This window comes from Sinohyriopsis cumingii, chromosome 3, assembly GCF_028554795.1.
Source record: "Sinohyriopsis cumingii isolate HCF-2022 chromosome 3, ASM2855479v2, whole genome shotgun sequence".
Taxonomy (NCBI): Eukaryota; Metazoa; Mollusca; class Bivalvia; order Unionida; family Unionidae; genus Sinohyriopsis; species Sinohyriopsis cumingii.
Window position 1 is genome coordinate 70,319,568 of NC_142963.1, and position 12,198 is coordinate 70,331,765.

Here is a 12,198-nt window from a genome sequence, read left to right on the forward strand (position 1 = left end):
CAGCTTAGGAAAGACAGAAGTCCTCTTCCAGCCCGCCCCAACCACTGTCCCCTCACAACCCTGTATCACCATTGGCGACACGCAGCTGAAGAATGTGGACAGTTTAAAATACCTTGGCAGCACAATATCTAGTGACGGCTCCCTGGACAAAGTAATCATTGCGAGGATCCAAAAAGCCAGTCAAGCACTCGGACGACTTCGAACCAAGGTTATGCAGCACAAGGACATACGCCTGTCACAAAGATGAAAGTGTACAATGCAGTTGTCCTCACATCTCTCTTGTATGGCTGTGAAACGTGGACACTATACCGAAGACATATCAGTCAGTTGGTACAATTCCACCAGCGCTCCCTGAGATCCATTATGCGGATCAAGTGGCAGGACCGAATCACCAACCAGGAAGTCCTTGACAGAGCCAACACAACAAGCATCGAAGCCAAACTAATCCAGGCCTAGCTTCGTTGGACTGGCCATGTCATCCGCATGGATCAAAGCAGAATCCCAAAGCAGTTGTTCTATGGCGAGCTAGCCCAGGGAAACCGAAACCAAGGCCGCCCTCATAAGAGGTACAAAGACAACCTCAAGATGAACATCAAATGGACAGACCTCCAACCCCACCAGCTCGAGTTCGCTGCCTTAGACAGAAGCCATTGGCAAGCGCTGACCAGAAAAGCCTGTTCCACCTTTGAGGATGACCGCCGTCAGCGTCTTGCTGCAACTCGGGAGAGACGTCACAGAACTGATTCACAAATACCACCAACCACCGGTGTCCCATGCCCCACCTGCAACCGCCTGTGTGCATCGGAATTTGGACTCAGGAGCCACATGCGCATCCACCGTTGAATGAAATCGCACAACTTGTCTTCCTCGACTCGAGAGACTACCATTATACCCATCAATCAAAAGCAAAATAAAGGGAATTAAATGTTCTTTGAACAATACCTAAAATATATAGTCTTTTTATATAACAAGTTTAACCATTGCGGAAACCCGGGGAAATTCTTTTTCTTTAAAATTATAAACCCATGCAAATTACGAAACTTTTGAGCGTGACCTCCATTTTTTCCCTCGTAAGCAAGGGTCATGCTAGTCTGGTTCCCTGACCTCTCTCCACTCATAACGGTATGGAGAGAGGTCAGGGAAGCAGACTATGATCATGCAGTCCGAATGAATCCAAAATTATAGCATAAAACCAAATATATTCCGAATTTCAACGTTGTTCCAACAAAACAATGGCCGAAGCCGCTGAAAATGAACTGAATTTTCTTCCTCTTGTTCATGACATCATTAAAAGGTAATGTTTTGACCTCATTATCATCTTTTGTTTAGATTCTTTAACGGATTCAAATAATTATTAGATGCAGAATTGTTTTATATATGTTCTGTTTCGGTCTCTCTACTATACTTTTTTTTGCAGTGTGTGTGTGTCTTAGCTAGTCCTACATGTAAGACATAGCACATGTTGATTTTGTTTAGGTGCTACCCAAAACATAAATATCAGCGTCAGGTCTTACATGTAGGACTATGTCTTGGCGTGTCTTTAGCCCTACAACGTAGGACATATCACTCGATACTTTTGTTTTAGGGGGTGATGGACTAGGCATGTCTTGTTCCCTCCCTCAACACTTACGGTAGTCCTACAATGTAAGACATAGCATATGTTGCTTTTGTTTTAGTGCCATCCCCTCCCCTCCCCCAACAAACAATATCGGCTGATGTGTCTTACGTTGTAGGACTACACTTAACGGTTACCGTAATTAAATAATTTTTTTTAAAAGTTACACCAGGACATTTCATGGTCAGTAAGAAAAATGAAGAATAGAAGTAACTTCCATATATCAAAATATTTAATTATTTATAGAAACGATTAACATATAGCGTAGACAAAGCAAATATTTATATATAAAAATTATATTTCTTTAATAAATATATACTAACAATACTGGAAAATATTGCATGCATATACAAAATTTAAAAAAATAATCTGTTGTACACATATAATTTTCCGATACTTACTATCTGACTTTGGGCACTTACAATCTTCCAATACATACGATAAATGTATATAGCAACATGGGATGAATTTTTTTCAGAATTTTAGAATAAATAAAAATGGAATGTTTTTGGAATAATTCGAGTGTGTTGAATCTAAAAATGAATTCATTTTCTTGGTATCTTTTCGGATAAATTCACAGATAACATTCAAACACATGCACCGTCCACCATTTTTATTACTAACAGGGAACAAATTAAATGCTTTGCCTAGAAAGTAGTGTCAGGGTCAGAAACTGGGACCTGACTAATGTTTTGAAGCAGGTTTCAGTTTAACGCTATGACGGTGACAATTCTGTTGCCATTAAACTTTCTGTAAGGAAGCATCTGGAATCATTATAGGCCAGCATACAGTAAGTAGGTTATGAAAACCTACAGAATTATTTGTAAATGATGTTGGTCTTTTTTTGTGTTGTGATTTTTAAAACTTGGCAAATATTAGCCCTAGAGTTATTACATTTTGGGACATTAAAGAAAGTTACAAGTGCCCCCCCCACTCCCTTTCTGTTAGCTAGTAACTACAGCCTACTTGTTAATGCTTTGAGAATAACTTATAATTTACAAACAATGTTGGTAGTAAGAAATTTTATGCTGATATTATTTGCTGTATTATTTCAAATTCAGTCATTTTTTAAAGAGTCACTATAGGCTGTTTACTGATCTTGTTTTATTTGCTAAAACGTGCCACCGTCATGCATTTTCAGAGCTGCTCAGAGCTTTGTAATCTTCAATAATTTTGTGACATTTCTTGTTTGTGTTGAATCTATGGTAATGATAACCAGTATTGTTGATGTGTCATTACAGCCTTATGCCTGCATACAATTGTGTGTACATGTTTAATAAAAGAAGAACTGTATGGATTGTTCATTTTTATCTGTGGTTAAACTCGAGTGAGAATGGTTTGATTTTTATATTTAAACAACAGACATGTATAGTAAATATGCATGCTTAAAAGTCTAGTCCATCTGCAAATGACACAGACCCAAATCTGCCATCACATAATGCACCGGCAGATCTGGTTATGTGCAGTTTGATAAGATTAATCAGTAGCACAAACAACAGAAACCATGATCTGCTGGCACATTATTCAGTGGCAGATTATGGTCTGTCTTGTTTGCAGTTGGACTTGAGTATATGAGTATAATTTTACATGATAGACCTTATTAAGGAACTAAGGTATCATCTCTTTTCAGCATTGAGAAAGATTCTCTTGATGTTAATCAGAAAATGACAGACTTCAGAAACCAGTTGCTCAAAGCTCGTGAAGTTGTAGAGAAACTGCCTGGTACTCAATACAGTAAGGATGATCAGCTTAAACAGATAGACATTTTGAAGCAGCAACTGGCCAATAAAACAGAACTTCTGCAGAAATACAAGAATTTGTCTACATTTGATATTTAATCTCGTTTACTGTTTTCTGTAATCATTTTTTTAATATACCTTATAATTTGTCTGCAGCATCATTATTTGAAGATTCTGTGAGACTTTTGTGTCTGCATTCATAATACTGTTTCCTTGTGGATAATTGTAATCTATTAGGAATAGTTAAGCTGGAATAGAAAGATTGCCACAGAATGACTGATGAAGAGAGCGAAGATGTCCATGTGATATTCAAGAAGGATCCGGAAGAATGGATGCAGTATGTATACAAACAGGTATCAACAGAACTGTAATGCTACATAGTAGTAAATGATTTCCTTTTTTAAAACATGGCATTTAATGTGCCCACCATGAATGTGGGTGGGTCAGAAAGTGTCTCTTCTTCATGTTATGTTTTGTGTTTATATCAGGAACTTTCTTAAAGCATTCAGTTTCTGTAAACACTTTTTCAGTTACTACAGCAGCGAATAGTAAAACCTGATTTTAATGACATCTGTTATGAGCAGTATCGTAATACATGAATCACTTTCATTATATGTGTTGTGAGCAACTGTCTGCTGAAAATGCAACTAGCAGCCACAGTGAACCTGCCACATCATGCTTTTTTACAACAAGATTCTGATAGAACATTGTTGTTGTGTGGCTAACCAAAGTTTACAAGTGCTGAAATATACAAGAGTCTAATTGAATAATTTGGCAAGATGTGTTTTTATTCTTGGAGAAATTCCGTGCTTAGTTTAAAAGATGTAACCTCTGTAATAATGTAATAATTGTTTTTCTAAATATGACTTGATTGTCATTATAAGTCATACTGTCTTCATTCAGTTTTGTTAATGCATCCTGTGTATAGTGATTGCTCAGTCCAGTGTAAACATTGGCTAACAGATGTTTGTTCAGTACCTGGCATACACAACCAAGTACCAAACAGTGTAGTGGTCTAAAATGAATTTATCTCACTATTTAATGGAAAACAATAGACCATTAATGCCTGCTCAGTCAGTGGTCATGCACACCAGTATACCATAACCCAAATAGCCAAAAGCAGTTTTGGTCATTGTCACATACATGTAAAGATTGCCCTCTTCCCAAGACCCACCCCACATTGGCTTTAAATCACCCAGATATACATAGGTCAGTTGTCATGGTATTGCTCAAGTTGTGTGTACATCTGTACAGTTGTTGAATACTTACTGGAACAGAACCATTTAAGCTGTAGGGATTGAGGGAATGTGTCACTATTTTTGCTTGAATTAGTGCAAAATGGTAGTTGTCAGCATATGTTTCAATGAATATAGTTCTCATTTTCTTTCTTCTTTCTGTCTTAGAGAATGACTTAACTGTTGTTTTTGACTTTAATATTACTTAAACTTGATTGTTTTTTGCCCAAATTTGGTTAAGGCAGTTATACACCTGCTGAATCTTGTGTACATTCCATGGTCAGTAATCATGTGCAGATTTCAGTTAAAGTACTTTCTAAATCTAAATAATTTTTTTGGTTTTATAAACTTCCCATTGTTAGATCTATGCATTTTATTCTTGGTCAAAAATCGGTTCCTTTTGACATGTTAGGCATGTATGAATGTGTCATAAAATAGTGTTTCAAGTTAGTATGAAAATGAGTATTTGGATTCTGATTCAACCTAGAGAAATTGTGTTTCTTTTTGCACATTTACAACAGAATTACTGCTGGTGTGGATAAAGTGGGATTGGTTGCTACATACACATACTCTTAACTATTTACGCTATTAAGGTGCATGTATATGTATATATGTATGTACAAATGCATGGTTCTCTTCCCAAAAGGTATATGAAATTAAAATTATGTAAATAGCATCTTAAGTATGCCTTGTTTAATCTGCATCATTGTAAGCTGGTTACTCCCCACCACCTTACTGCGATCTTCTATAGTTAAGTAGATACACATACAATATTTCAGTTGCTTGCATGTCTGGATATTATATGGCACATGTATGTTACATAACATGATGAACTTTGTGGATCCTCACCATTGTGTTGTGGCTGGGATTCACTGGATACTTTTCAATACTACTGTGAACAACTGCATTTCAAAACCAGATATGATCACTACTGTTATTTAATCCATGGTAACAACCATCTCTGAGGGATGACAAGATTCTTTTGAATTAAAAAATATTCCCCAAAAACAATATCCTTGAGTCTGGCTGCAGGTTTCCATAAATCTCCAGGTAGTGTCATCTGCTGATGATTGATGACCTGCCTAAAGTAGATGTCACTTGTTGCCATTGGAGTGCTGTAAATCTTGATTATGATTAATCATGCTAGCATCGTGTGTCATTAGGATTTATTATGTAGCTGATACATATTGTCTTGGATATATGAAGTCATTGTCTCCTAAAAAGTTATTTTTGTTTTCAGGATGAGTTCATTCAGTTGTTATTGTAATGGTTCCTTTTTGTTGCTTGATGGAATATTATAATGGATGCGTCTATTTTTGAAACCCACACAGCAATCCAAAAATAACATGGTCAGAGATGTCTTCATCTGTTTATTATAACACCTTTGTCTTTATGTATGCCCAATGCCTCATCAGAGCAGTTACAATTGTTATTACAACTAATCATGCATATATTAGAATAACTGATGATTGACATATTTCTTTATTGCTTTTCATAATTATTTTGAGGTGAATTGATGGAATTTAACCTTGAAATTTGGAGAGACAGGCTTTAGTGCTCCAAACTTTGTCTTTTTGTAATCCAGAAAAGAATGTTGTCTTCAGAAATTCATTCTATATACAGGTTTGTTATAATGAAGGAATAGTTATTTTCTTTTCACACAATTTCTGAGTTTTCACTAAACAAAGAATTCATTGATTTTTCATAAATATAGTCAGTTTGGAAGATCCTTATTTGGTACCTGTGAAGAACAAGAATGAACAATTTACTACATCTATGCATGATGATTGGAAGAAATCATTGCTTTCTGACTGTATTTCAGGTGAGCATCACAACTGATGATGAAAGGGATCACATTGGTTGGGTGTATACTGTGGATCCAGTCTCAGAGACTTTTGTCCTCATTAGCTTCAGTGGAGAAAAATATAAGTTGGAGCTTGTGTTTGGGCATGCTGTGCGAACCGTCACCATTCTAAATGACAGCACTGAGACTAACAGAGAGCGTCTAGATAGCCTGTTTAGGTATGGTACCTTGAACAATTTGTCACAGGAGGAGCTGAAAAAGAAACAGGAGCTGCTGAAATTATGGTTGTGTAAGAATAGGATACCTGTGACTGTGTCAGGGAGTAATGGAGAGTTGCTCACAATTTCAGATGCCTTAGTGATAAAGCCACCCTATGGTCCAGAGGACTGTTGTGGAACTAATGAAATTATCCTCGGCAGGATTCAGGGTCTGATTAAAAATATGCCACCTGACCACGACCAGTGGTAAATTACATTGTAAATGAAATGAGTTCATGTTGCTTTTATTAAAAACACATTTCAACATAAATTTATTGGTCAGTTTGGAATTCAGTGACAGGATGCCAACAAGCATCAGAGATCACCACAGTTACTATAATTATTATACAATCAGGTGTTTTGTGGGATGCATGATTTTCTCATACGGCTGCTTTTCTTACCTCTGCTGGTCAAAAACCAGATGGCCTGTCATCTGGTGTTGTGTCCATCCAGCAACTGTCTGTCCATTAGTAGTTTTTTTTCTAAACTACTAGCAGGATTACCATAAAATTTTAAACATACATTCATTCTTGGGATTAGTTGACCTTAAATTTTAATGTTGCCCCTCGGACATACAGTTTGGTCATAACCGAGGTCATCTTGACAATCTTGTTATTGCTACTCCTCATGGGGTGGGATTTTCGCTAAAACTAAAATGGTTTCTTAGGATGTCTAGTTGGTCTTCTGTGTAAATGCTGCAAATCTGACATCCATCATAGCCACCTTGGTGAGTCTTGAAAATCTTCTCACCACTTAAACTAATCAGATATTTGTATCAACATATTAACTATTTAAAAAAAGATTCTTTTCCTGTTATTAGTTGCTCCTAAATGAAAATGGTGCCAGTCAGACCTCTAATTAGCCATAATGATAGCCAGCCTGAAAATCTTGCAATAACTTCTGTTCTTAACATATGGTTATATCGACATGGGATCTTAATTCATATGGCTTTTTATAAATGTGATATGAAAGTTGCAGATATTAATCAAATTTCAATTTCAACAATCTTCAAAATATTTTTATTGCCATTTTATTTGAAGGGATGATGGTATTGACATGGTGTTTTCAATGAAATACTTTTTACTAAATGAGATAAGTCTTTAATTAAAATGATACTGATATTAACCTCCCAAAATGGTAGTAATCACTTCTCTCTTGAAATATGCAGTTCATGTCAAAATGATCCAACATCCATTATGGCCATTGGATGATGGCTGTCAGGTCTCCAACATGGCCACCTTGTGGCTCGTTTACATAATTAGTAACTGTAAATGAACATGCATGTGACATTCATTGACACAGGAACTGCAAGTTCCAATTTTAGTGACAATATTTCCATGTATTTGCTTATAATGACTGTTTGGTAACATTTTTCTGTTAATTTTTTTTGGTGGAAAAATGTGTGTTAAGAAATATTTGATGAGTAACATTTTATTTTCAAGAAAACAAAAAGAAAACAAATTTTATGTTTGTAAGCTACTGCTGTTTCAAATGGTAACTGTAGGTTCTACAAAACATTCTATACACATATCCAAGCGATATTGTCAGGTTGCATTATGTTTTTTTTTCTTCATCCTGTGAATGTATCTAGGGGTACAAAACGATATCACAACAATCCTTAGGATACCTTACCTAAATTGGCAGCTATATTAAGCAAAGACATGTTTAAAAAACTGAATCCTGTCATAATTAGAGCTAAAAGACATGCAGCAAATGAGAAATTTGAGTGAGGTTTTGCATGCACGTTGTTGGTGGTTTACACATTATGGAAGCTTAATGTGCAGATCAAGTGAAAGGTTGAGTTTTGAATCATTTCAGTTAAAGGACATTATTTTGGACATTATATTCCATGTGCATATTTCGATATTTTTATGAACATCACAGCCTTTAATGTGACCATCTTGAAAATCTTGTTGTAGACCTGAACAGCAAATGGGATGGTTTTGCATCCGTTAAAACAAGTTTGTTATTCTTACACCCCGTGATCAAAATAAGATATTGTCCGATATATGAGAGAGAGAGAAAAAAATTCAGCCCTTCGTGTTTTTTCTCTCACCATATCATGTGTTAGTGAAGTTTTTGTCAAAGAGAGAAAACATTAATAAATGAAACAGTAAATGTAAACTATGAAAATACATACCATACTCCTTCAGGGTTTAAATAGTCACAGTAGTTATATCCGTATATGTCTCCATTAGGTTAAATCCCAAGATTGACCATTTTGCATGTTATATAATTTTCTTTGCAAGTATAATGACCTCTCCATTCCCAACAAATAAGATTTTGTTTAAATTGCATGTACTCTTCCTGTACTTGGGAGGCAATTTGTTTTTGATTTTTGCTCATGCTAGATGTACTTTAAATTGCTGTTATTTCCATTGGAAAGTTAAAAAATGTCACTGGCTGAGAAGTTTACACTAGTAACCACCTGGCATTTCTTTTCAGTATATGGTACGCCATTCGTAATACCCATGGGTAGCCTCATTTCCTATTGGTAGCCTTGCTAATCTGATCTGGTCTTCCGAATCTTGACCTCAAACATATCTTTGCTTTGACTGAATACAGCCGTAGCATATTTAATTAGCATGTAAATACCACTACAACACCATATGATTCCTTTAATAATGGAAGTGGCAACAAAAACTAGAAGGAATTGCTTATCTAGTGGTATTAATTGGTAATGGAATATGGTATTGCACTTGTACATGAGTAAGATCAGTCATCAGGCAAGTGAACAATACATTTACAATCGTGAAGACATCTATCTCTCTCTCTCAATGGGGCATATGTTTTATTTGATCATTAGGTGCAAGAAGAAAATTGTGTTGGAATATGTCTTTGTCATGGTTATTCATCTTGTAAGTTGTAAATTCTAACGCATTCAAATTTAATGTATATTACAAACAACTTACATTACTGGTGCATGCTGCTTTAGCGCAATTACAACTGATCTATGTTAATTTTTAATACTGACGATCATGTAATTGTTTAAAATACTCAATGTGGGATCCTATATTTTTTAATACAGAATGAAATATTTTTACACGTTATTTTTTGTACTCTTGGAGAATTATTTTCCATACAAAAATATGATAAAGCAATTTGGATGACATAATCCATATATAAGTCGATTCAGAGTATAAGATGAAGCTAACATTTTCTGGTAAAGAAGTATTGTCTTATAGGCTGGCAAATATGGTAACCATTATTTTGAACCTATTTTAAGGAGACTAAAACTCCACCAATGCAACAAAATAAAAAATGAGCAAAGAAAGTTCTTGGGCAAAGATCCTGTTTGATACAGTTCTGTTGGTGTTTGTTTTTGGGATAAGACCTCACTTCAGCCACATAGGTCTCTTTAATTGCCTAAAAGTTAAGCATTGGGTCATCATTACCATATATACTAGCTTTAACATTGAGTCCAACTGCAAACTTGGACCCTTATCTGCCGTGCATAAATGCAGGCAGATCAGAATATATGTTATTTATTTTACTGATTACTCCTAACAAACAGCAGAGACCCAGATCTGTTGATGCATTATGCCAACACAGATCTGGGTCTTTGCAGTTGGACTTGACCTTTATGCAAGTATACATGGTAATAGACCTGTCTGTAAGTTTTTTTAGAGCTTGTTAAAATTACATGGTAGCTTACAGAGATTTTATGTATGAATTGTCGAAGAATGTTTTACATATGATGAAGAAAGAAAATGATCGATGCAGGTCTATTGTAAATTTTTGCTGGGTAGATCTAGATGCTTTAAGCGATTTGCAATTGGTTATGTAAGTTTTGTAAATATTTTGTATAATTCCTGCTTTATTGATATGTTTGAATTCATCTTTGCATACAAGTGATGAGCTATTGGTGGGGATATTTAATATTAAAATCAAAATATCAACAGTTTCAAGCAATGCAGCAAACATATGCTCTTGTTCCATGAAAAGGTCCTTAAATGAATTAAAGTGGCTAGGAGGCATTAATTAGTCTTAATTTTATATGGATGAGTAAAATAAAATTGTGTCAGGGACAGGCGTTGTAAAAATTAGACCACTATTCACATGGTGTACTGTATATATTCACTTATAAGAGAAGTCCAACTGCAAACTGCACAGACCCAAACCTGCCATTGCCTAATGCATCAGCAGATCTGGGTCTGTGCAGTTTGTTGGGAGTAGTCAGTAGAACAAACAACACAGACCCTGATATGTGAGCACATTATGCTATGACAGGTCAAGATCTTTGTTGTTTGCAGTTTAACTTGACTTATAAGCGAGTAATGAATGTATTATAATTGAATAGAACAATATATGGTCTTCCGAGTCAGCAACCACACTGAAATCAATATAAGAATTAAATTGTGAAACTCTGATAGAATTTATGAGTTTTACTGATGAAATGCACTTTTTACTGCTTTCGTGATAGTTAGAGCAATCTTCAATATAAATGTTAGAATTCCCACAATTTTTAAATTTATGGATAAGAAATAGAAATCATTGGAATTTATTTAAAAATGTTCATCTGGTGAATTTCAGCAATAGATCATTAGAGACCATCCATAATTATACTGTAAACCACGATATGTTGCATCATTACATTTGTGTTGATCTCTCATTTTAGGATATTGATAACACAGTTTTATATAATTATTGATGGGAAAAACTTTAAATTAGTAATTCTGAATAAAAGTGATTGTAGTTTCATATTAAATCAGAACAGATAAAGTGTTTGTTTATTTCAGCACAAGAGATTGGAAAACTGAACATGACATGATTCAATGCCAACAATGTGTGATGTTATATTAACATTATAAACAAAAGTTTTTTAAACACCACATGCTCATCTGTTTCTTTGTTGGTACTACATCAGTAGCTAATAATTTTTCTCATTCGTGTATATGTGTCATATATCTTGTCCATGTGAGAAATCATTATGCTGATGCCATGAATGTCTGCAGTGGTTTTTTTTGTTTACTATTTTAATGATGAAAGTTTACTTATCACTAGGATTTTAAAACTAGGAGTCCAGGACCTCATATTTTGGTATAAATATGGGTCCCACCAGCAAAAGTTGTAGCCCCCTCCCAGAGGCATGTTGATGTGGCTAAATGTCTATTAAAATTACCATGAATAAAGAGACAAAACTTGGTCATTTTTTCATTTATTTTTAATTATTTGTTATTCTTTAAAAAAAATTGTATTACAATTAATATCATGTAAAAATATTTTATTTAACTTCAGTATAGTTCATTTTCATCCGTATCACATTTCACAAAATTTTCTGATGCTTTGCTTTCAGTTGTATTCCTCCACACTGTCCCTTTTCTTTCACTCCCATCAATTGCAAAACGATCTCATGTTTTATTCTTGATTTTGTTCTGCACAGTGAATCCTCTCTTGCATGCCACAGCTGTCACTGGTGACACCAATATAATTGCAGCTAGGACTGCAAAGTCTGGAAAGATATCTCTATACGTTTGCAGTAGAGTTGTATGGGTGTCTGTCAGTGTGCAGTTCAATGATTTTATGACTACCCTCACTTGGTAGAAAT

At 35.1% G+C, this 12,198-nt stretch overlaps 2 protein-coding genes across 2 annotated transcripts; both read left to right on the forward strand.

Moving 5' to 3' along the window:
• Window positions 1-1,212: 1,212 nt before the first annotated feature.
• Window positions 1,213-3,468, forward strand: LOC149803070 (mediator of RNA polymerase II transcription subunit 9-like). Its single transcript, XM_089952643.1, has 2 exons — window positions 1,213-1,294; window positions 3,246-3,468. The coding sequence occupies exons 1-2, from the start codon at window positions 1,233-1,235 to the stop codon at window positions 3,451-3,453; spliced, it is 270 nt and encodes an 89-aa protein (XP_089808769.1). The 5' UTR covers window positions 1,213-1,232; the 3' UTR covers window positions 3,454-3,468.
• Window positions 3,469-3,568: 100 nt separating this feature from the next.
• LOC149803071 (gem-associated protein 6-like) lies at window positions 3,569-11,795 on the forward strand. Its single transcript, XM_089952642.1, has 2 exons — window positions 3,569-3,707; window positions 6,412-11,795. The coding sequence occupies exons 1-2, from the start codon at window positions 3,627-3,629 to the stop codon at window positions 6,859-6,861; spliced, it is 531 nt and encodes a 176-aa protein (XP_089808768.1). The 5' UTR covers window positions 3,569-3,626; the 3' UTR covers window positions 6,862-11,795.
• Window positions 11,796-12,198: the final 403 nt, after the last annotated feature.